Consider the following 26,644-nt stretch of genomic DNA (forward strand, 5'->3'; position numbering starts at 1 on the left):
GCTGCAGAGCTTGTGCCCAAGGTCTGCTCAGAACACTAACCTAGACAGACCGGAAGGAACCAGAGTCACTGGGCTGGTGGAGTTTCTGTGTGCCTGGTACCGCTGGACCCAGTTACTCCCAGTGTTGGGACAGAAGTTGGTCCCTGCTCACCTCTGATCCTGGGTGTGTCAGTGCCTGGGAGTGGAGCTTCCTCTGGGTGTTGTGGGACTGGCTCTACTTCACTTTCTTTAACAGAAACGACGAACACATAAATAATGCCTTATGTTTTGAATGCACCTGCTGGTTATAGGAGTATTTACATTTGGTCTCCTGGGCTCTGATGAGTTTTCTAGATCACAAAGCCAGGTTGTGATGTCCTAGCAAACCTGTATTATTAGGTACCATGAGCTATCTTCCTTCCCACTGTGTTGAACAAGTAGAGGAAGAGAAGAATGGTAGGAGAAGGCATATGCAGTGGGGTTTCTGGTGGAGGAAGAAAGTGTGCAATTCAAATCATAAAGAACAAAGTTTTGGTGCTGTAATGGCAAACATAAAGTGATTGGAATAGAGGAAAGCGGTTAGTTAAAAGAGGAGGGACCATGAAGAGAATTTCTAGAAGAGTGGGGTTGTTGATGCTGGAGTGGAGTAATGAATTAAAGAGGATGAAGGGCTATTCCTTTAAAAAAAAATCTCATTTCCCCAAGAAAGGCGTACTTCCTCCAGCCACCATCCAGTATCCAATCTGATTTCTGCCCATTATCATTGCTCTCATAGATGCGTTCATCTCCACTACAAACATCCTTGCCACTGTACCCAAGTCCTTCAACGCCTGCTAATTTTTATTTTTTTTATTTTTTGCTCTTCCAGAAAGAAATGGTCAAATTGAAAGCCGAATAACATATTAAAAATAGATAAGGACACTTGAGAGCAATACAATTTAATCTTCCCTTAGGTGTTTATTCAATGCCAGCTTTGTTTTGCCATGGGTATTGTGCTCTCAAGACAATGATGAGCAAAGCCAGCAATTATTTTTATACCATAGATTTATCTTCTTAGTGTATATCCCAGGTTTTGAATGTTCTTATAAAGTTATCATACATGCTGCTGGGGAAAAGTACATTTCTACAGAGAGGTTATAGTAAGGGGGGAATTGCAATATGTTGGGTGTTCAGAAAAGCCTCTCCAAACTAGAGAGACTGAAGGTTAAGCAGGCATAGGTAGATGTGGAGAGTGGAAGGTGTAAGGGACATTTTGCATATAGGAAACAGCATTGATTGTATAAGAACCCAATGTATTTGAGGAACAAAGAGAAAGCCATTAAGAATGGAACATACATAGCAAGAGGTAAGCAAGGAGATAATCATGTTGAGTTGTATGAATGTTAAGGTTTAGGTTCTGTGCCCCAGTGTAGGGGAATGCCAGGGCCAATAAGTGGGAGAGGGTGGGGTGGCAGGCATGGAGAGGGGGGAGGCAACAGGGGTTTGTTTTTGCTTGTTTCTTTGTTTTTCGGAGGGGAAACTGGGAATGGAGAAATTTGCATGTAAATAAAGAAAATATCTAATAAAAAAAATAGGGTACATGGCATTTAGCCAGGATGATGGCCATAGAGGATCATGTGAGACTCAGTGATTTATTTGGTATAGAACTAAAGTACAGAGACATTTAGATGATCTCCTAGCTCTTGCTGTAGAAGCATTGTTTTCCATGGAATTGGAATAAAGATCATTAAGGAATAAGGCTTGGGGAAGGAATAAAATATATGAGTTTGATTTTAGAGATGTTGATAAAAGTGTTGAGATGGTATTTGCTTCCATGGAACAAAAACTCTTGTTTAGATAGGAAATACAAAGATGTATGTCATGTCATTGTTAGGTATAATTAATAAAGCAGATACATGGCAGCAAAACTTGAGAAACCTAGCAACATCATGACATTAAATTTATGAGAAAGATGTAGTTAAGTACAAGATTATCTAGAATATTTAGAAATAACAGATGTTGTTGTTTGAGGAGAGGAGCAAAATTTTAATATAGTTACCTCATGAAATTGGTAAGAATCAGAAAAAAGGAATTTGGAAACGTTCTCCCTGACCTAGTATTTTTACTGTGTATCCCTTAGAGTAGTTATATCTTTGGGGTATAGTGATAATGTATACACATATTCTTTCTCACTTCTAACATACATACGAGTTTTATTCTGTATATTTAAGGTATATGATTAAGGAAATTAAATAGTCTGAACCAACATAATTTCCTAGACTATATTTAGCGTCATGAGTCTTCAAAATTGATGCAGTATATATAGCCTCAAGGGATGTCAGGAGGTCAAATCCATTCCCTCTGGGATACCAGTTGAGAAACATTTGCTTTTTAAAACATTGATAGACATGAGCAAAAGAAATGGAATATCAATAGTGTCTTTCAGTAACTTGATGGTAAACCCCTAATGGTGAAGCTCCCAAGTCCTTGTGTCCCAGGGCAAAAGGAAATCAAGCCACTTCTTACTTTGAAGCCTCCTTCCTATGGAGTAGTTTTCATTCCAGAAAGTATTAAGATTGGAGGAAGCAATTAACAGTAGTCACCAGCTGTGAATCCTGCCAGCTCTAAGTTCACAGCTGTCAAGTATCCCAGAGACTTGTTACATATCCTAGAGTCTTGTCAAATGTGAGCCATGCCAAATATTATAGTATCACTGGGTAATGGGCAATGCATTAGAGACTGTGGAGTGCTCAACCATAAATGGGAGATCTACATCCCATTACTCTCCTCAAGACTTAGACGTCATTCGTGCTAACAAACAAACAAACAAACAGGATAAAACAAACAAACAAGTTGCCAAAGACCAGTGTTTTTCACACGCAATAGAGCCATTTCCTTCGCAAACGTATGTTGGTTATGGTTGCCTATGTGTAAGACCAGCACAAGATCAAACCAGTCAAAATTCCTGCATGGATGGAGGAGTGGCTCATGATGAGCTATTGATCATTGATGACTGTCAAGGGCTCTGAGTACAGGATAATGGGTATTAAAATACCTGGTGGAATGAGTGATGAGAACCAGAAAACCTAAGTCTGCATTGGGTTGTGATTAGGTGAATGAGATGCCCAAATGTTTGGTACCATGACTCTTTGTAAGTGCTGAAAACACCTGGGTTAGCAGCAACTGGGATTCACTTACAGTCATGCAGTGAATCTTGGGGAAGGATCTAACCTTATTCTTTGGCAAATAAGAAGAGTGGAATTGGGCAAGATGTGTACATAATTAAAATGTGGAAGTCACTGAGATGTAGCTACTGTACTTTGGACTCAGATGATTTTTTTTTTTTTTTCGCAAGGAATTTCTTGAGTGAATGGAAGTGAACAGTGTTTGGACAGAATAGGTCTCTTAAGTGACTATTTGAAACTAGAAGGTCTTTTCTGTTATTGATTGGTATATGAATATGTGGTCTACAGAATGAACCCATTCCAGCAAATGACTCTAATCACCATTAACAAACACTATGTGACTCACTAGTATCCCCTTCGCACAGAGAGAGTTATGTGTAACTTTCAAAAGCAGTAGAAGGAAATAGCTGTAGAAGCCCCACAGGAGTGAGAGTGGTTTAATTTGCAGCTGGATATATTGTGCTGTGGGATTTTGTGGGATTTTGAAGCCATGCACGTGTATGGATTTAGACTGTCTAGTGCAGTATCTGGCAAACAATATACCTTAGAATAAATTATAGTGAATCATCCAAATTCCTCTGTTCTCTCTCTCTCTCTCTCTCTCTCTCTCTCTCTCTTTTTTTCTCTCTCTCTCTCTGTTTCTCTCTTTCTCTGTCTCTCTCCTACTTTTTTTTCATAACACAGCATCTATGCTTAACCACAGAATGGTGAGCCAGAGAAAGAAGAGCATTTGAGACCAAATTGACTTTTGGAGTTCCAACAAAACCCAAACCATCCATTTAAACTCTGGGTTGTGGTACAAATTTCAGTCATAGTTTGAGATAATTTGTATGGTTGAAGATAAGGGTAAGACTCTGAGACCTCCGTAGGTATGAAAACACCAGACATTTACTTGATCCTTCATGTTTTGCAAGAAGAAATCCAGGATGATGACCCAAGAACAACTAGGCATAATTAAAAAGAACGCAATCAAATATATAAACACAGCATTGTCTGACACTTGTAGACCTCATTCTTGTACTTTCACATATATCCCTATGTATTATATGAAAAGTTCTCAATAGAGTGTATTAGATGAGTATATAGATGCCTTAATTGATACTTACTCTGGTAGGTATAGTATTCTTTTTGTATTTATTTGTTTGCTGACATTTGGCAGAACTGATTCAGTTTTAGACATGCATAAATATCTGTTCTAGAGCTTGTACAATCTCTTAAGGGATGTCACAATATTATTAGGATGATGATATATAATCGCCATGATTTGCCTATCATGCCTTCAGTGTTTCTTGCTTTTCCTTATGTTTCTTGCCTTCTCTCTCCCTATGCTGGCTAGATTTATGTCAACTTGACACAAACTGTCATCTGAGAGGAGGATACCTCAGTTGAGAAAATGCCTCCATACTATCAGGCTGCGGGCCAGCCTATAGAGCATTTTTTAAATTAGTGATTGACAGGGGAAGACCCAGCCTCCAAGTGCCACTAAGAATGGGAGAAGCGGAGACACAGCAGCAGGAGATCCTAAAATGCAGACTTTCCTCTTCTTTATGGAGCTTTCTCAGGCTGAGCACTAGGGAGACTTCTCCCAGCAGAACAACACAGCCAGACTATCAGGGCATAGGAATGGCGATGTATTAATTGGTTATAATAGGTAATAGCAAAAGGACACTGAGCCTCACTCAAGGAGAGCCATTGGTGTTGATAGTTCATGGGAGAAAAAGAAGAACCTAGGAATATGTAAAACTAACTTATTCAGAGGTCTTACTTATTTTACTTACTAGTACACTGAGATGAAATCCTCTTGAAAATGCCCTTATTTATGTTACATTCGTCAAAGCAGTCTTCTGGAAGCTGGACAGGAGCTTTAGGGCCCACTCACTATGAGAGACTTTGCTCGCAGGAATGGCAAGGATACTGTATTGTGTGCAGGCCATCTCTCAAGGACCAGGAGCTACTAGAGAAGTAATCTGGTTTGTAGGAAAACTCACCTCCATGCCATAGCATCTGGAAATACGTTGCTTAGCACAGAAGTAAGTCAAAGGATGTTAAAAAATCAGATGGTAACTAACACCTCTGAAATTTTGGAATTAATCCCAGAAAACAGACTAGATCAGAACAGAGAGGAAATATGTGCGTGATATAAAGCTATTGTTTTCATTTTGTTTTTGTAATGTTCTTTAAAGACATAATGCCAGTTTAAAAACAAAAACTTTACTATTATAATGAGAAGTTGTTGCTTAAGTATGGAGGTAGTTAAAAAGAATTTAGTTACCATCTATGTAGGAAAAGTCTACCCGATGGATGATAAGAAATTCCTGCAGACTAATCAAGAGGCTCTTCAAAATAGAACTGTTTTCACAATAACAGTAAGGTGGCATTTGACATGTGACAGTGCCAGACATGTCCGATCTTCTGATATTGTGACAAGGCATTATGATCTACAAAGTTTCCATTCAAGAACCACACAATTGAGTTGCAAAAGATTTCAGGTGGTTCATCTTGCTTAAGCCTGTCTCAAGAATGGTGCAGAAGTTTCCTCCAATTCTGAAGGACAAGAAAGCCCCAATGTCTCCTACCATAGTACACCTGTGCATGTGGGTCAGGCAAACTTTGCCCAGAGGTGAGGAATGGTACCGAGTCTGTTGGCTCTTAAAGTTCATCAACAACATCTCAACAATATATATTTTGAAAGACTTCTTTTTTTCCCCCTAATTTACTGGTGCTACAGTTTGGATAGAGCTCGAATGTCCCTTACAAAGGGCCACATGTTGGATACTTACGGCAGTATAAGAGATGATGAAACTTTTAAAAGGTGGGCCAGGTGGGAAGTCTTTACGTCTTGGAGTGAGTTGCCTTCAGACGGACTTAACATAGCTGTTTTGAAGCTTCTGAGCTTTGAGGAACCCTGAGCTTTTCAGAGTAAGTTTTAAGTCCCAGCCCAATATCCTCTTTGGCATTTTTCTTCTTTTATTTTATCTATCTATCTATCTATCTATCTATCTATCTATCTATCTATCTATCTATCTATTTTGGACAATGTGTTACCTCTCCCCTGAATGTATTCCCGCCACTTACCATAGGGCTTTCTGTATGTCTATACTATATGCCTGTTTAGACTGTTACTCCATAAAGCTAAGACCTAAATAAACAACTACCCCTTATAAATTTAGTGTGGGTCAAGGAGTAGTATGAGGATTTAGCACCATGACCTTGAGTTGAATGTATATATGTATAATAAAGTGCAGATGTGTGTGTATGAGAGGGTGGAGGAGAAATTACCTGTGGAGATGCCAACTCAGCTCCATAGAGAAAAGGAAAAAGCAGAATGGTCACCATCATAGACATGCACACATGAAGAAGAAAAGAGTATGGGTGGTATGGGCAAAGCTAAAGTTCCCTCTGCTATCCCTGAGCTGTATCTTCAAACCAAGGCAGCTTTGTTTCTTCCCAAAATGAACAGAACTGGTCTGATCCCAACTGAGATCACAGAATGCTTTGCAGTAGTTAGATGTGTCTGAATGCGTGAGAACCGAAAATTCCTTTGAAATCAAAATGTAATGAGGCTGAGGTGATTCTAGAAACCCTTGTCCATGTTGCCTTTGGGGAATTCCTATCAGTCTTGGTTTTGAACACTTGGTTTTGAACACATATGTGCACTTTGTACTGTCCATGCCATATATACTGTTGCAAGAATCAGTGCCTGAACACCATGGCTTAGGTTTGAAATGATTTTGTGTTACAAACTACAGGTTTAATATTCTTCTGTGATATTATGTTGGTCTCTCTTGCCAATAATAGTGGTGCTGCCTTTGTTAATAAGCACATTTTATAATATGGCTTCAAGAGACATCATGGTGACAGTTGTGGGACTGACTCTTTACATACTTGAGAAATAAATCAGATGATTGTTATTTGAGGCTTATTTTTAATTATGTGTGTTTGTGTGTGTGTGTGCAAGTGTACACATGTGATGTCAGGTTAAGTGTCTACAGAAGGTAAAAGTGTGAGACCACCTGGAAGTAGAGTTACAAGCAGTTATGAGCTGCCTAGAGTATGGGAGCTAGTAGTCAAACTTGGGTTCTCTGCTAGCGAAGAACCCACTGTTAATCACTGAGCCATCTCTCTAGCCCCAGATCACTGATCTACAGTCCTCTAAATCTCCTATAAAAGTTCCTCAGAAGTTAGGGAAGTATGACAGTTACATCCTAAGTGAAACTCTGCAAATTGTTTAATCTTTATGTTAGTCTGTGAACTCTGACAGAATTCACCTCTCTTTTCATATCCTTCTGATGATACACCCCCCCCACCCCTACCACCAAATGTACATCCAACTCTGTGTGTCAACTTCCCTCTTTGGCTGACCTGTCATCAGTTAGAAGTTTCTTCTTTTTGAGGTTAAATAGTTAATAAGCAGTTAATTAATAGAGAGCTCTTCACTTGCATGGATGCTGGCTGCACATTCTCTGGGGACCTCTTTACTGAGCCTCATACATCCATTCTAACAGAATATAGTATTGATGGTATTTTAAGGTCTGAGAACTTCCTTTCAACTCATTGTATAGTTATGTACAATTCTTGAATGCATGTGGCAGATGCAGCTTGGGCTCATCAGACACATCTTATGAGGTATAAAATTATGTCTAAGTACAAATAAAAATGATACCAATGTTCCGTGAGAAGAAATAACTTTGTGCTTCATGGAATCTGTAAACCATTCCCTTGTACCAGAAATAAAGATGATTGTCTCCCATGAAGAAACAAAACAATTGAATCTGGACTTACAATTGTATGAGTGAAAGGAGATAGGAGCAAAATCTGGCTGAAGCTATTTTTGCATCCAAATATCATGTTTAGCATATGCATGGAAATTTTTTAGTTTTGTTCCATGTTTTAATAGTTTAATTGTACTTTTCTTTTATCCAAGTATAACAAAATCAATCCAAAATTATTGCAGGATTTAAATATTTTTAAAAAGATTGAAGATCAAATTAGTTCCAACTTTAACTTCATGGAAATTTGAATGAGATTCCTTTTTAAAAAACTGTGGCTTTCTAGAAAATACCAAAAAGAGCCAAATTAATGAAAAGGAGAAAACTTATTTTATTCTTGAATGAATAAATAGCTTTCAGATCATTAATAGTCAATAGCATTGCTTATGGGATTTTGGCATGATCTGGATTTCATTATACATACTCACACTTTAAGACATCTCATGCATCAAGTCAAATGTCACCACAACAGATGCTAAGAAATTAAAATATAAAAAATTCTCCTGTATTAAGATCATTGTTATCTAAAGGATTGCCTTGAAGAGTTTTGGAACAAAACAAAACAAATTAAAACACTTGGCTTTTATTTTTTCTAGAGAGCACAGTCAGATGAACTAGAAAAAATTGAAAAGCACAGTCGATCTTCCAAAGACAAGGAAAATGCCAAGTCTCTGGACAAACCTGAACAGTAAGTGTGTCTAGGGATGTGGGAAGCCAATCATGGCTGTGGTTGGGCATCTCAGAATGGGACAGAACGGGCTTGTGTACATGTTTATAATAAATGAGGCACCTTTGTTTGGGTCCTTACACTTTTGCTCCTTTCTTACCTTTGTCTCCTTAGGTTCCTGTATGAGCTTTCACTAATCCCCAACTTCTCAGAGCGGGTCTTCTGTATCCTATTTCAGTCCACATTTTCAGAGAGCATTTGCTCAATTCGTCGCAAGTTGGAATTGCTACAAAAACTGTGTGAGGTAGGTTCCAGACCAGAGAAAGGAACATGAATTGTGATATTTAACTGTGTTCAGTCATGTTCTTATTTATTTTTATAATTTTTGGTCCTGCTCGAAGTACTTGTAGATTCGAGGGATAGCAATCCCACATAAGGGAATGTTTGGGAACTGGGCTTCAGGAAGAGAACATGTGTTTAGACATACTCACAAGGCAGTGGGACCACATTGAGAGCTTGGCAAATTCATATTAGTCTCCCAGGATCTCAGCTGCCAATGCTTTGCCGAAACCAAAGCCCCACTTCCCATATTCTCTCAGATATGATGCTTGCAAATGGGTGTGATTTGAGGCATTCATTTCTCTCTGGGTTGTTGATTCAAAATGGAACCTCAGTAAAATGCTAGTGCTTATTGCACCTAAATGGATTTTTGGAATAGTCATTTGACTCAGAGGAAGATAAAATACCCTTCTGAATGCAACAAATAAATTTGGGGCTATACGGACCACTATTAGCAATAAAAACAACTTATCAAAGATCGATACAATCATTTGTTCTGATTGGGATAAACCACCTGGAAGGATGGAAAGCTATTACTAGAAACACTTTCAAGGAAGCGGCTGAAAACACTGAAGTCAAGCAGGGTCCTGGGAGACAAGAGCATAGAGTTGTAATGAGCAAACCTAAACGTGGAATTCAGTCTTTCTACCTGCCTTTTGGGATTCGACAGCTTAGAGCCAGAAATCTGTATTATACCTGACCTAGAGACAATGAAGGATATGAGAGGTGACATTATTTTGTAGAAATTCTCATTGTATATGGACCAGGAGGGCACCTCTTGGCTTTTACAACCACACTCATGCTTCTTGGTGGCATGCCATTATAAAGCTAACTTTGAGATACTGTTTTTTGAAATATACTAAATAACAGGGAAGGTCATAGCTTGGCTGTCACTCAGAACTATCCATGTAATATGACTAGCTTGATATTGATTTTAGATGATTCAAATCATCTAAAAGAAAAAAACCTATGTTATCTTGTCTTATAGACCTTAAAAAATGGCCCAGGAGTCATGCAGGTCCTGGGTTTGGTTCTAGCCTTTGGGAACTATATGAATGCTGGGAACAAGACCCGGGGACAGGCAGATGGCTTTGGATTAGACATTCTGCCCAAGCTGAAGGATGTCAAAAGCAGCGTAAGTATTTTGTGTTAATGCTTACATCAAATTGGGGATATTTTTAAACATAAGTTTCACTTTAAACAAAATATAATAATCTTTTCTGTTCCAAGCTCAAAATTTTCATACACACACACACATACAAGCACAAACACACACACACACAAGCGTGTGCACACACACATACACACACATTTATACTGTTTATAATTGATTGTTAGAGTGTCAATGGAAAGCTAAGGTTAGGGATGAAAATCAGACTCCCAGGTGAAAGTGTGAGAGGGTGAACTTTGAAAGTAAATGCCATGCTTCCCCGAGAGAGAATGGCCACACAAAAAGAACAACAGGGAAGGGAGAAAGTATGAACGAGCTTTTATGTATCGAGTTATGATAAGTGATTGTAAGCAATGTAAATAAATGATCATCATTTTAGAGGATTGCAGTCATCATCCTCAAGGGAGAGAGCAAGAGATGTAGCATACGCACATGGTCCTCAGGAAAGAGCAGGCTGCATCATCTTCTCTCTTTAGTCAGTCACGGGTGTGGCTATTCCCTCCTATTTTTAGACTATTTCCCTACATTTGCACCAATCACTCAACATCCTTCCAGTTGCCGCAGTGCCAGAAATTGAAAGACAAGTCTTTTTTGTTAGTTCTGTTTGTGCTTTGTGGTATGTGTTTGTTGTTTGGTTGGTTTTTTGGTTCTGAGACATGGTCTCAGTAGCAGAGGCTGACATCAGACTCCAGGCAGTCCTGCCTCAGCTTTCCCGGTGCTAGGATTACAGTCCCAGCTAGTTTTCTCTTGACACACCAGTATCAGTTAATTCTTATGGCTTTCATGGGCACTCAAATATACATGTATACTATTGTATTTGTATTATAAACATTTCATAGAAATAAATTTCTATTTTACGGACATGATAAATCATGTTCTGAAAGCATCTATTGCAGCAAATGCATTGAATTTGTTGAAACAATATTTGTAAATAACATTCAAGTATAAAGAGGTCAATATAATGTTCAGTTCATAAAAACTGATCAAAAATATATTCTGATAAACAAAAAGTTGCTTAGAATTACTTTGAAGATGGACTTTTTTTATTTTGCTTTTTACCTCTTACCCCTTCCACTATTAAATTATATTTTATTAGTTTAAATAATTACGAAGTAACTCATAATAAAAAACAATAAAGAAGCAAAATACATAATATTTAGAATTCCCATAATATCCATGCAAGATTTTTTGATTTTAAACTTTCTTAAGAAAGCAAATGTAAATGCATCTACTCCTCAATAATATTTATAGATTAGAGAAAAGAGTTTCAGATCAGCCACAATGTTCACTCATCATGCCTATATTCAAGCATTCAAAAGATGTTTTACTAAAAGATTCATGTATTGCTGTTTCGTTGATTGACAATTTAAGAGAAAGAACAGACCTCAAGTTTTTTGAACCATAACCAAATCCTGTGTAATGGGGAAGTCTTTACTGACCATATTATTCTATCCCATACGAACTGATACTAAGAGGTGTTATTCTTTTCATAAATACTGGAAAAGTCTTGCCTAGATTCCATAACAGAGGCTCCGAGGACAAGATAAATTTAACAAGATTTATTGTATAAGAGAAAGTTTCAGGACAGGTAATATTACAGACCAGAGATGCCTCCAATACTCCGCTCTCCTATGTTTACAGCCAGAGGAAAGGATGTGAAATACAGAAAGCTTGACTCAAAAGTGTTTGACCCCTATTTAAAAAACGGGATACAGAGCTAAACAAAGAATTCTCAACTGAGGAATACTGAATGGCTGGAAGCACCTAAAGAGATGTTCAACATCCTTAGTCATCAGGGAAATGAAAATCAAAAGAACCCTGAGATTCCACCTCACACTAGCCAGAATAGCTAGGATAAAAGACTCAGGTGACAGCAGATGCTGGAGAGGTTGTGGAGAAAGAGGAACCCTCCTTCACTGCTGGTGGGATTCCAAGCTGGTACAACCACTCTGGAAATCAGTTTGACGGTTCCTCCAGAAATTGGACATAATTCTACCAAAGGACCCAGCTATACCACTCCCAGGCATATTCCCAGAAGATGCTCCAACATGTAATAAGGGCACATGCTCCACCATGTTCATAGCAGCCTTATTTATAATACCCAGAAACTGGAAACAACCCAGATATCCTGCAACAGAGGAATGGATACAGAAAATGTGGTACATCTACACAATGGAGTACTACTCAGCTATTAAAAACAATGAATTTATGAAATTCTTAGGGAAATTGATGTATCTGCAGAATATCATCCTGAGTGAGGTAACTCAGTCACAAAAGTACACACATTATATGCACTCTCTGATAAGTGGATATTAGCCCAGAAGTTCAGAATACACAAATTACAATCCACTAACCACAAGAAACTCAAGAAGGAAGACCAAAGTGTAGAAACTTTGTTACTTCTTAGAAGGGGGAACAAAATACCCATGGAAGGAATTGCAGAGACAAACTATGGAGCAGAGACTGGAGGAAGGACAATCCAGAGACTGTTCCACCTGGAAATCCTTTCCATATTCAGTTATCAAACCCAGACACTATTGTGGATACCAGCAAGTGCTGGCTGACAGGCGCCTGATATAGCTGTCTCCTGAGAGTCGCTGATAGTGCACAACTAATGCAGAAATAGAGGCTCACAGCCATCCATTGGACTGAGCACAGGATCCCCATTGAAGGAGCTAGAGAAAGGACCCAAGGAGCTGAAGGGTTTGTAGCCCCTTAGGATGAACAACAATATAAACTAACTAGTACCCTCAGAGCTCCCAGGGACTAAACCACCAACCCAAGAGCACATGTGGTGGAACTCATGGCTCCAGTTGCATCTGTATAGCAGAGGATGGCCTAGTCAGTCATCAATGGGAGGAGAGGCCCTTGGTCCTGTGAAGGTTCTATGCCCCAGTGTAGTAGAATTGCCAGGGCCAGGAAGTGGGAGAGTGAGAGGGTTGGTGAGCAGGGGGAGGGGGGAGGGAACAAGTTTTTTGTTTTGTTTTGTTTTGTTTTCAGAGGGGAAACCAGGAAAAGAGATATCATTTGACATGTAAATAAAGAAAATATCTAATGAAAAAAAGGGTTTGGCATTTCTCTTACATGGCCATGATTTGGAGTCTTCCATTTTCCAATTGGTTGGAAGACTATCTGCTGTGACTAGCTCATGCTTGGTTGCTTGGTTTTGAATGTTTATACTTCTAGAGCAGCATCAAGGTAAGCTGCAGTTCACTATATAAGAAAGCCACTCTGGACAATTTTTATCACTGAAGTATGGGGACCAAATTAGGTCAAACTTGTACTTCCACAGAGGAAACACTTCAGAGAACTTAGATTCTGTACTGTAATTAAAAGTTAATGCTTTTAACTGTCCCAGGAAAGAAGCAAACTAATCTTTGAAAACTTTAGAAAATGATTGCATATCAAATAATTTTACATTTTCAAGTGATATGTGCATTGTCTTTATAAATAGTTGGATAAGGGTTGACATGATGGCTCAGCAGGTAAGAGCACTGACTGCTCTGCCAAAGGTCCTGAGTTCGAATCCCAGCAAAGACGTGGTGGCTCACAACCACCCGTAATGAGATCTGATGCCCTTTTCTGGTGTGTCTGAAGACAGTTACACTGTACTTATTTATAATAAGAAATAAATCTTGGGGGCTGGAGAGATGGCTCAATGGTTAAGAGCACTGACTGCTCTTCCAGAGGTCCTAAGTTCAAATCCCAGCAACCACATGGTGTCTCACAACCATCTGTAATGGGATCAGATGCCCTCTTTTGGTGTGTCTGAAGACAGCTACAGCGTACTTATATACATAAAATAAATAAAGAAATCTTTAAAAAAAAAAACAAAAAGCAAAACAACAAAAAAAAAACAAAACAAACAAACAAAAAAAACAAAAAGAAAGAAAGAAATCTTGCTTACCAGATCAAGTAGGGTCTACCAGAGCGAGTGGGATGACTGAAGCGAGGTTCTAAATTCTAATTCATGTGGTCCTAACAACCACATGAAGGCTTACAACCATCTGTACAGCTACCACGTACTCATATACATAAAATAAATAAATCTTTAAAAAAATAGTTGCATAAGAATTAATTCCTAAATTTCAGTTAATATACAAAATTGTAATGTATATTGGAATTTTAAAAGTCTCCACTTAACTGAAATACGTATCCATTTCTCTGGTATAAATGCTAATAAGTTCCTGTCAAGTCCAAGAATTATTTACTATGACCTGCTAGACCATTTATATGGACTTGCAAGCAGTGTTTATTTATTTCATTCTGGTGATATTTGAAAGTCTAAGTCCTGTGGCTGGAGAGATTTCTCACTGGTTAAAGCCACTTGCAGTTCTCTAGAGGGTCCAAGTTCTGTTCATGGCATTCACACGGAGGCTCACAACTGTCTTTAACTCCTGTTCCTGGGGATCCAGTACCCTTCTCTAGTTTCCATTTGCACCAATTACACATGTAGTGCATGAACATGCATGCAGGCAAAACACATGCATAAAGCTTAAAAGACAGGATGGACTAAGAAAATGCAAAATAAATATATCACATAAAAGATGTAAATAACAATGTAAAACTCTCCTGGAGGAGAATAAAAACAGCAAATTATTTACATTTGAGCTTCTCCCTTAAATGGTGCGGCTTCCTCTTTACGAGTACATCAGAACACTGGGAGAAAATTCTATCATCCAGCCCTTTAGATACATGACTGATGCAGTATAGAATATGAAACCACCCAGAATACCTCCAAGTGTATTTGTGTGCTCTTTGAAGTTCACTTCATTCTGAGTGCTTAATAATACATAATAACCTTTAACTATGTGCTACTTACGTTGATCTTTCTGCCTAGGACAACAGCAGAAGCCTTTTGTCTTATATTGTTTCTTATTATCTTCGAAATTTTGATGAGGTAAGACCAATTTCACGTACACTCCTGGTTTAATTTTCTTTTCCTCGCCTGTGTGCCTGGGCAGTGGTTACATATGAGTGTGTGGATATTTGTACAAGCTTGCCGATGCAGAAACCAAAGGACAACTTGTGGTACCTTCTGTGTTGGCATCTTATTCCCTTGAGACAGATTCTGTCACTCTGCAGGAATCTTGCCATCTCATCTAACCTGGTCAGTGAGATCTCAGATCATCTTATTTATACCCTGAACCCCAAACAAAGTGCTGCCTTTACAGGCACATAAAACCATGACTCGCGTTTTACACAGGTGCCATAGATCTGTGCTCAGGCCCTAGATAGCGGCAGAGCAAGCATTCTTTCCCACTGAGCCATCTCAACAAGCCCATTATATTTCTCTGTTGGATGATTCTATGGTGGTTCTCCTGGGGTTTTGTTTGTTGGATGATTCTATGGTGGTTCTCCTGGGCTTTTGTTTGTTTTTGTTTTTGTTTTTGTTTTTGTTGGTGGTGCTGTTTGTTGGAGCTGCTGCCATTTCTACTGTTGGGTGATTTTTATTTCTCATGCTGATTTGTTTGAAAATGATGCTTGCTAATTAGGAAGCTGGCAAAGAGCAGTGTGTCTTCCCACTGGCGGAACCACAGGAGTTGTTCCAGGCCTCCCAGATGAAGTTTGAAGACTTCCAGAAAGACCTCAGGAAACTAAAGAAAGACCTGAAAGGTAACCTATGACCTCAAACTTACATATTTATTCGTGTATACTCTTAATGAGAGATGATAGACTTTTAGGGGTTGTTAAAGGGTATCTGTTAGGTAGAAGCCATGTTGAGCTGTTGTTTTATGTACTGCAAAGGAAAATCTGCCCATATTTTTATTTTTCATTGCCTTAAAACATTGAGTGTTAAGAATTTAGTTTTCCGATCATATCGTAGCTGTTAGTGTAAAAGTCCATATCATTGGGAACAAGTTTACATCCTATTTTTATTTTGTAGCCAAGAATATTTGGATATTTTCCTCATCATGGTTGGACACAAATCCTGTCATTGTTGAAAGATTAACAGTGCCTGCCTGTTCTCCTCTGATATGCTTGCCCAAAATGTTGTGATTTGTGAAAACTTGTAGAAACAAACCATGTTCTTGCTTATAATTGGTTGAATGGCACCTGGGTGGTGAGTCATAGTCTTGAAGCCTTGTATCAGGTAGATTTGATAATTGCTTATCTGAATTTCTTAAATTTCTTTTATTAGTAGCTTTACACACAAGTAGGTAGTCTTTCCAAACTTAGTTTCCTAAACAAGATCCTTTGTTCCCCTTTTATGCCAATTATTGCTGTGAGATCATTGAGAATCAGTTTCAGTCTCTCTGATTTATATTAAGTTTAGGTGGAGAATAAATACTACAGTATTGTATTTTTCATTTGATATTGTGCTACTGAATGAAACCAAGAGGTAATCACTTCTGCTCAGAAGTTTTATTTTTTAAAAAGGTGTATTTAGAAGAGACTCGGTTCTGAAATAGGAGATGCATTTAGCCGAGGGTGTTGGTCCTGATCTGTCACCAGATTTATGACAGTTATGTTCTGGTCACAGATAATTTGGTATGCATTTCAATCAATGTAACATTTTTCTTGAGGTTCGCGTATTCACATGGTGTACATATAGATGTTAGCTAGATGTGGTCAGCACCCCCAAACACAGTATCTACTGTTCGCAGGGTTGCAATTCTGTTTCTTAGACATGCTCCATTCCAGCTTTATGCATATGTACCTATTGATTAAAGCCAAGAAAGACAGTGTTGCCTCATATAAGAATTACAATTCTGTAAGAACTCGTTCATTCCTGTGGAACATTATGGTACCATATATTGAAGTTGGGAGGGAGATAAGACAAGGTAAGACAAGGTGTTCTAGAAGAGTCCCAAGGGGAAAGTGAGGGTTTGGTATGTTCAAGCTAAATTATATACATGTTCAAAACTCTCCAAAGAATTGATTTTTAAAAGATGGGTTTAGGAGAGCTAATTCTTAGAGCATTACAAAACATTTCCCTTTATGACAACGCAGAAGTTATGGCTTTATTTAATGAGAATTTACACACACAGCGATGCAGTGCCAGGAGCATTTCTGGAGAGGCTGGGAAATACTTCATACTTCCATCAGCACTTCATTCTTGAAAATTAGGATTTCATCATTTACAGATGATTTAATAAACAAGAGGAATGGCATTATTAGTAAATATGCAGTCCCACATGCAAGTTTGGAGGCGCTTGCATGTGAGCACTCAGATGCACACATATACAAATATATACATTCATCTACATACACAAATATCTATTCATACATGCGCACAAAACATATACACGCCCACATACATACATCTGCACATACACGGAGATGTTCACACATGTACTTATGCACATAATTGAAAACACAAGTGACACATGAACACCCAGACTTTCTTTTTACAAAAAAATACAGGTATTAAATGTATGTGTAGTCATAGAAACAGCAGATTCTCATAGGTCTAAGTACCCAACATCATAAGATCCAAAGAGTAGGCTTGAATGATGAATAGTTAGTGCCTCTCTCCACTGTGTTCTCTTGGATGTGTGTTTCTTTGAGCTTTTTAGTAGCTACAGGAGACTACACATTGGAGGATTGTCAAGCAGTATATCAAAACAACAGGAAGTTAAGCAAATGGTTGGAGCCACGAAGCCTTATGATTTACAGAGAAGAAAGATGAATGTATTGAAAGACCCTGACCATTGATCAACAACTATAACAATTTCCTGACAACTCCTTTCTTTTTATGGGACTGTAGCAAGCTTAATGTTATAGAAATGGGGGAGGATGTGAGTGATCGTCCCAACACTTTCTTAACTCATGACAGCCAGAAAACATAGAGGACAGAAGATGAGTCCAGGGACAAGATACATACTCCCAAACATATAGCTCTGACCTGCTCCCTCTACATACTTTCCACCTGTTGGTAGCTCATTCAGCAGGGATCTCATCAGTCCATGAAAACATGGCTGAGGGTAGTGTTCCCATGGCACTCCTGGCTGGAAACCAAACCTCTAATATATGCATCTCCAGGGGGCAATACCATATCCAAACCATAACAGAGGAGATCGTGACCAAATAAATACAGAAACTGCAGGGTTAATTGTGAAAGGAATTCACAGTATGTTACAGCAGAGAGCTTTGCAGTAGTTCTTTGGTTTATTTTACCACAGAGCACTATTTTCTCCCAGAATGTGTGGTGGTTTCTGTGATCAGTGGAACATGTCTGAGCACATTTGAGAAATGCAGGCTTGGTACTGTGTGAAGAACGCAAACATGACTCACCTCTAAGCTTACAAGGAAAACAGTTTATGAAACAATATCATTATTTTTATTTGTTGATTTTTGTTTTGTTTTTTTTTTCTATAAAATAAATAGTGTCAAATTCTGAGGGTCAAAAAATAGGTCTTATTTTTCAAAATCTGATTATTTCCATGGAAAAGATGATTTGGGCACAAGGAAAGAAATCTTGGGAATCAAAATTTAAGTTCAATTTTAGAGAAATAAAGAACCATTAGAAATACAGTTTTTCTTATCAGGTACACATGAAGTTACTTCTTTTTAGGAATAGCTTGGATATAAGTAGACATACATTTATATAAACAAATGGGAATCAAATGGGAGGTTACCTTCGATAAAATAATAAGTCTTAAACAATATGAACTTTGACCTATATAGCCTTTAAACACTATTTCTTTTTAAAATTTATTTTAGCTTACTTCTAGATGTATTTATTTTTATTTTATATATGTGGCTATTTTGCCTGCATACATGTTTGTGTACCTCATAAATGCTGAGTGCTCCCAGATGTCAGAGGAGAGTATCAGGGGCCAGTATGCTTCACTGTTGAGCCCTCTCACCGGCCCCCAAATGATTTATTATATATAATCACATTTGAGGATTCCTTTCAGATATTTCAAATAGTCAGTCTATACTTTTTTTAATAGGTCATCATTTAAATCAGATACAGAAAAGGAGTTAAGCTTACAAAGCAGCATTCATACTACTCTGTGTAAGCAGTCAGTAGCTATTGCTATTCATGAGATTAAAGCTGAATAAATGATACGATTATTTATTAATGGAAAATGTTCTGTTTTCACAAAGTAACTGGTGTACCCATCTGTCCCTCTTGTTTCTGCATATTGACTTGATTTCTATTTCCGAGAAAACTAAGAAACAATGTGTTAGGGCTTGGACATTATAGACAAGCACCCACATCTCATCTCAGCTTTCCGGTAAAGACATAGATTATGTTGGGTTCTTTCTACTTAACTGATAATTTATAGAAATCATCAATTTCTATACCTGCTTCCCAGGACAACAGTCAGGCTCCCAAGCTCAGTGACGTGCCTTTTTGTTCAAAAATTTTGATGCCTTTGGTCCGTAGCTTTTGCACCAAATGATGGCTTATGGTCCAGTGTCTTTGTTAGGTAGGAACTATAGCGATGAAGTTGGATAAGAATGTTGGGTGAGTTAGTCTCAGGAGAAACTGTCAATGAGCATGAGGTGGAAGGAGACTCTGAGCCAGCTTGTGGGTAGATACTGCTGGGCATGAACAAACTGTATTCATATTATAACAGAGCAGCAAAGCCCTGAAGGTGCTTTTCAAAAACATATCAGCCAAACAAAATACAGCGTCTTCTTTCAAAGAACATTCTACTGGACAAGAAAAACCCAACTAGATTTGCTGTACTACTAATGTGTAAATCATTTATGAAGGCATGGGGAAAAAAACAAACCCTGTTATTTCAGCTCATAAAGTTCAAACATATAAGCAATCAATGAATTCTTTAGGGCTAGAAGGCAGGGAGAGGTATGCACAACCGAATTCTCTGGACTTTAGGTAATATGTCATGAGGGAACACTCTGGACTCTTGCAAAGTATTGACTAGATTTCATTTCTCAAGTTGTAAATTGAATATATGGGTATTCATTTAATTATTCTTTATACTTTATGTGTTAAATGTGTTCCTTTATGTGTAAGATGGGGTTAATAATCTTATTTGAGAAGAAAGAAGACTGGGCAAGCATCCAGAAATATGTTTGATTTAGAATTGAAACTGAGTAGTCTGGACGTCCCTAATTTAAAATATGTGATTGTTCAGCTTTGTCTGTTCTTTATGAAGAAATTGCATAACTTGACGAATTCAAAAGTAAACATAACCAAGAAACATAAGAGATTTAATTAAAAGAAATAAACTACGTTAAAGAAGAATATAATACCCTTCTTGGAAGTAAAAAGATTAATACGAAAGAGAAGCAATTTTCTGTTGAACAATTTCAAACATATATTATTTAAAAGGAAATAGTAAGAATAAAATTAACTACCAGTGTCAGAAGGCCGTTGAAGTCTTACAGAAACATAATCCATTATTTTGGGTTATTGCTTTTACTATTTCATAGTAAAACTAAGGAAAACCGAAACCATACACTACTTTAATCTAAGTAATTTAATATAGAGAAGTTAACACGTATTGAAAGGTCAAAATAATACAAGAAAATAGCAAAGTAATATAGGAAGCCGCCATCATCCCTGGAACTCAGGAAAGCAAGAGAGTTAAGTTAGTGGAGAGCAGACATCTTTAGAGAGAGTACCCTTTGGGCCTGGACCCAGGCCTCAGCGAAAGGATAATTCTGATGCATATGTCACCCTAAGAACTTGGGGAAGCAGATCCAATGGAGATGGGGCTGGAGGCAATAGGAAAATGTCAGCTCATACATGTGACTGAAGAGCTGAGAGCTGAGTTTGAGACAATGGCTGACATGACACTTTGGGGAGATGCAGTGATGCTGGTTTGAGTATATGGAAACACTAGGCACTGGAATCACCAGCTGACTGTGGAAACTAGAAGGCTAGCCTTTCCATATTCCTCCATCCAGCCTTTCCTCAATCACTATGGAACCTTTCCACCAAGATGCTTGTTAAGGAGGAAAATTATTTTGATGAATCTAACACAATTGTCCCAGAGCCTGATGTAGAAAGGTAGTTTTGAAACAAAAGCAAACAAAACAGAAACCAAACCAAATCCAGTGACCTATGTTGCTTATTTCCATTATTCTAATACGATGCTAGCTGTCTTCATGGCTCTCAAGTTAAGGTTGAATGTAAGAATCTATAACTTTTGGACAGAGGTCAGCCACATGATACCCTGATATTCTTCTTTTTTTTTATTATTTTATTTCATTTTTGTGTGTATGAGTACACTGTAGCTGTCCAGATGACTGTGAGCCATCATGTGTGGCTGCTGTTGATCTGAGGACCTCTGCTGGCCCGCTCGCTCCAGCCCGCTCGATCCGGCGTAATTTTCTGCAGCTGTCTTCAGACGCACCAGAAGAGGGCATCTGATCTCATTATGGGTGGTTGTGAGCCACCATGTGGTTGCTGGGATCCGAACTCAGGACCTTAGGAAGAGCAATCAGTGCTCTTACCCGCTGAGCCATCTCGCCAGCCCAGTATTCTTCTTTGAATGTATTTGCTTCTTTGTTTAGAGTCTCAGTCTTTCTCTCTCTCCCTGCCTCCCCCCCCCCATGGATATGTGTGTGTATGTCTTTCTGTCTGTCTGTCTGTCTGTATGCATGCATGCATGTCATGGGCTGTCTTGTGTATGAAAAACTTGCAGAAGTTGATTTTCTCCTCCCACTATGTATTTGCGATACTGAACTTAGGTCATGGGGCTCGGTGGTAAGCATCTTTACCCTCTAACCCATCACAGCATCCCCTCTACCCTCCTTTAATGCTAACAGACTTTATATTGTCTTCCCACCTTGAAAGTCATCTAGATCGCCTGTCCAGTGAGGTTGTCTATAAAATGCAGAGAAGGAAATGACCTGAGCAGAAATTATGGGAGATGCTCATCAGTGTCCAGAGCAGTAGGACGATATCTGCAGTTCGTCATTCTTAACTGGTTTGGTTCTAAAAACAGATGACTAGTTGTCATCTCGGTGGTCCTGTGCTTCTTTGGCTTTCCTAAGTATTTTAGTGAATGTGTTCTCATTCTCACATAATGAATAAGTTAGGACATGCAAAGTTAGGGACCTAAGTTCAATCTCCAGAACCCATACAAATAAACAGAAGTGCTGGAATGTGCGTATCATCCCAGCGGTGGGGAGACAGAGACAGGTAGATTCCTTAGGCTTCTCATTCAACCAGCATAGCCAAATGGTGAGTCTCAGGTCCGGGTGAGATACATTTGGTCTTTTAGCATAATACGTGGTCCTTAGAAACACCTAAGGTTTCCCCTCTGGCTTCTACATATGTGTACATGGTCCTACATGCACATGTATACATCTATTTAATGAATACACACATCAAGTAATCTTATGTATATCTGCCATATGACTTCTGTTTATTCCACAACTTATCAAGAACGCCTACAATACTTATGCTGTGTTCCAAAAGTTGGAAGTTCACAGAAGCTAGGGTCACATGTAATCAGTGAAAATAATATAGGATCACGGCACACATTGAGGCAATGCCAAAAGCACAGTACATCTTACCCATATTGCCTTGTACTGTGAAAGTCTTGGGCAAAACAGTTCCTCTTTTCATGTTGCAGATGAGTAAGGAAGAACTAACAAGACTCAGGAATATTCCCAAGTGTCCTAGTAGTAAGTAACGAATGATAGTTAAAATGCAAAGCCTGTCTCCCAGACTGCTATGGCATGCTTTTGCTCCATTGGCTATTATACAAATGCCTTCCATTTATCCATCAGAGTCAACATTTAAAAAATGCCTATAGATGCTAGCTACTAATCCATAAATGGTCTCCAATCATTGCTTGTAGAGTTACGTTCTTACCAGGCACATATATATTAGAAATCAAGACCAAAGCCCTGGTAAAATGCTTTGAACTCATAAAATCGTTTCCAAGTTTGTTACAATAACTAGTAGTCTCTGCGATGTTCGAAAGCCTTTGAACTTTCTCCAAGTTAAAAGCTATAGGTCTCCTATCAAGTTCTGGTTTTTGTTCTGTTTCTTTCTGTTTCTTCTACTCTCTACATATGAATGCTTGATTAGATGGCATATTCCCCAGCCTTTCAAAAGCATGGTGAATTTCAGAAAATTTGGCCTTCCTTATGGTCCCACCCTTTCACTATATGTATGCCCTCTCCACTCTACTCCATGTTTCTTTCTATAATGCTCCTCTCAATTTATCTTCTGAGCTTGAGAAATTCAAACTTGTTGACAAGAGTTTTGAGCACAAACTATTTGCTTTAAATGGATCTTTTGTTAATTCCCTGCTCATGGTCCAAACTAGAGAATATCTTTCTTTGGAGGTGGTCTGTCTTAGATTTTGATGTATAAAATAAGCAAGCTATTTCTGCATAACTAAAAAAAAAAAAAAAAAAAAAAAAAAAAAAAAAAAAAAAAAAAAAAAAAAACCAATCATGTAAGCCTTTTACTCCTTGGAGAAAAGATGCTTTATTATGAAATAGTCACAACTCTAATTTTATACCACAATGGAACCCACTAGTGAGACACCATTCCTAAAACACAGTCACTGTGGTTTCTAATTTACTGGCTGGATGTCTTTAAACTTCAATGTGTGGGGGCACTTTCCCAGACTCCTTGATGTAGATGAATGTCTCCTGTGCTAGGTACATGTTCCTATTTCATCATCGATGTACAGCACGGCTGGGCAATAATAAGAATGGAAAGGGAAGAATACCATTGCATGCATGCTTCTTGCACTGCTGGGGTCTTTGAGGCAGTCATGAGCGCAATGGATTGTACTAGTTAAGGATTCCCCAAATGAAGCCAGGCATCTAGCCAGTAGTCTTAAGCCTGGATAGCCTGTCATGATGGCACATGCCTTTAGTACCTGGCAGGCACAGGTAGGCAGATCTGTGTGAGTTTGAGGCCAGCCTGGTCTATAATACCAAGTTCCAGGTCAGCAGAGCTACACAGTGAGACACTCTCCAAGTAAATACATACATATATATATATACATATACATACATACATACATACATATATACATAATCAATGTAAGGCATTTTTACCCTTGATGGACATTTGTACTGGGTCCTGAACTTACAACATCTTCTGTGAAAATGTCACTGGGTTTGATTTTCCTTGAATAAATCCTTACAGTATTTAAAATGTTGGAAAAATAGTTTTTGAATCCAGATTAGGAACTATATTAAAATCACAAGATTTAATCTTGTTTAATTATTTGTAAAAATTCCAAATATTTGTGTAACTTTAAAACAAATTAGTTTGGTTTTGGTTTTACTTGGGTACAGAAGGCTTTGAACTTTCTTGGCAAAGGTTCTACCAATAAGCTATATCCTGTCCTTCATCAATCTTTTAAATCATTGAGAATGTTATGGTTCATTATGCTATCATCATACCATAAGGTCATCATTAGAGATTCTTAAAAACATAGGTAAATTATAATAAGCAGATTAGTTTGTAATAACAGTGCTTTTATTATTCTAGTGTGAGGTGCACTGTCTGCAATCTTAGGTAATAAAATGACAACCTTCTTTACCCAGTTTTGAGAATTAACTCATTTGGAAGACTGGAGCCTATAGTAATCTTTCAAGGCTCTATGGTAATTATTAATATTCTGGAAGCCTTCTTATCAAAAGTTAAATGTGTGTGTGTGTGTGTGTGTGTGTGTGTGTGTGTGTGTGTGGTGAGCCTGTAATGATGTATAGACAAGGCGCTTCTGTGGAGCAGGGGCGGGGGTGGGGGGTACAATTTTGTCCTGAAAGCTTAGAGTTTTTCATCTAATCAATATGTTTGTACTCTTTTGTGTATGTTGTAGATGCTAATGTAACTTTCCCAAAGCTCCCAGTAAAACAGTAAGTTTAGGCTATAATTAACACTGATTGAACTTGGAGACTTGGGTAAATTGTGGCTGGAGTACTCCAACTCCGTCACACAGTAAGCACACTTCTCATGATGTAGGTCTGCTTCGGAGAGAGCTGTATGATGTTGGTGGTTAATGTAGTGATAAAGAGGCTCTCCTGCACTTCATAGCATGCTACGCTGTACACAGAACTGATGTGTTGGAGTTGATTTTATATTGGAATATCTGAGGCTTTTCTCCCTCCTTTCCCTCTGGCTGTGGTTTTCTTTGTTGGGAAGTCTAATGCATACTTCCCACTATCAGTCCTTTAGCATCACACGAAATCTCTTTGGCTCAGCGAAGTCTTTGAATTAAACAAAAGTTAGCACGATTGGAATGGCTCAGTCAGGCCAGCAGCCTCCTGACAAATGCTTTTTAATATTTGGATTTGACTATAATTAAGTTTTCCAAGAACTCTATCTTTGTTCTGATTTTAATAATGTTTCTAAGTGACCCTTCAAGTTTATTATATTGCAGCATTTGTACTTTTTTAAAAATTTGAATAGTCACATACCAATTTTCAAAATGATAAGTTCTAGCCAGAGTGATATGTTGTGAAATAGGCGTACTACAACTAAGAGTAGAACAGGAGCCAACATTTTAGAAATACATCTCAATGCTTTATGTGTTCATTGCATTAAACTTACTGTTATTTGTGCTAAATGTTGGAATATGTATGAGAACCACATATATATATATACATATATACATATATATTTAATATTCTATATATATGTGTATATATATATATATATATATATATATACAGAATTTTAAACTCTAAACTATGATGTGATTTACTGGCAGATCCCTCCTTCTTGATAAACTATATACGAATAATAGAAATCATTTTATCTTACAATTAAGAACTTTGAGAGCTAGAATTTGGGCTTTGGGATAGTTTGCAGTAGTGCTCCATCTACCACTGGAGAATATCCAGATTAAAGAAATTCATGATCATTGGTATAGTTGACAGCATTGTCTTTTTTGTGAAGTTCTGTTTCTTCTATACCTCAATGCACTATGCGCTTGGTTGAGTGAGGCTCTTCTGGCCTTAAGGAAGTATAATCATAGACAAAGACATACAAATACATCAAATAAATAAACATGAGGCACAATTATCATTAACTGTCATCTTTTATAGGCTGCCTGACAGACAGCTCAGTACCTAGTTCTTCAGGTTCAACTTTTATTTAGGACTCAGATAACTTAAGGGAACATCTGAAGATTTCCATAGCTAGAAGTCAGTTTAGACTTGAACATTCATCTATTTAATCTAAATCCTTTTTTTAAATCCTGTGCCAGGAATGTGCTCTAAGGAGAAGGGACAGATGAAGCTGAGGGAAAGGTTGACTTTCTTCCTCTTGGGTGACAATTGAGTCCTGAACTGGATGTGTTTGGGTAGATACAAATACCAACAACTTGTCATAAGGGCCAAGAATATGTCAGGTAGATATATAATTTGGAGTAATTTGGATAAGTATGACATTTTACAGATGAACAAGAAGTTCACTGTGACCAGCAGATAGGTAATAATGTTCATTCCACATTTATACATAGTAGGTACAGAGCACAGTAAGAAAATGAAGAATAGTAGGTGGAAGTAGAAAAATAAACCTACTTTTGGAGATGAGAATTCCGCTGACCACTAAAGACCTGAGATGCAGCAGTGTCCTTTCTTTTTTTAATTGCACAAGTTTTCTCTGAACACGATTTAAAAGCAACCTCCAGGCCTATTCCACTCT

At 38.1% G+C, this 26,644-nt stretch overlaps 1 protein-coding gene across 1 annotated transcript in view; it reads left to right on the plus strand.

Annotated features, from left to right (window-relative positions):
- The window catches only part of Fmn2 (formin 2), a 334,557-nt gene that overhangs the window by 200,885 nt on the left and 107,028 nt on the right, over positions 1-26,644 (plus strand). Inside the window, exons 10-14 of the mRNA XM_031379313.1 lie at positions 8,509-8,600; positions 8,754-8,883; positions 9,907-10,053; positions 14,930-14,989; positions 15,585-15,705. Of these exons, the coding sequence (XP_031235173.1) occupies positions 8,509-8,600; positions 8,754-8,883; positions 9,907-10,053; positions 14,930-14,989; positions 15,585-15,705 (550 nt within the window). The remainder of the gene's footprint in view (positions 1-8,508; positions 8,601-8,753; positions 8,884-9,906; positions 10,054-14,929; positions 14,990-15,584; positions 15,706-26,644) is intronic.

The sequence above is a fragment of the Mastomys coucha genome, unplaced genomic scaffold, assembly GCF_008632895.1.
Source record: "Mastomys coucha isolate ucsf_1 unplaced genomic scaffold, UCSF_Mcou_1 pScaffold1, whole genome shotgun sequence".
In the NCBI taxonomy this organism is placed as follows: Eukaryota; Metazoa; Chordata; class Mammalia; order Rodentia; family Muridae; genus Mastomys; species Mastomys coucha.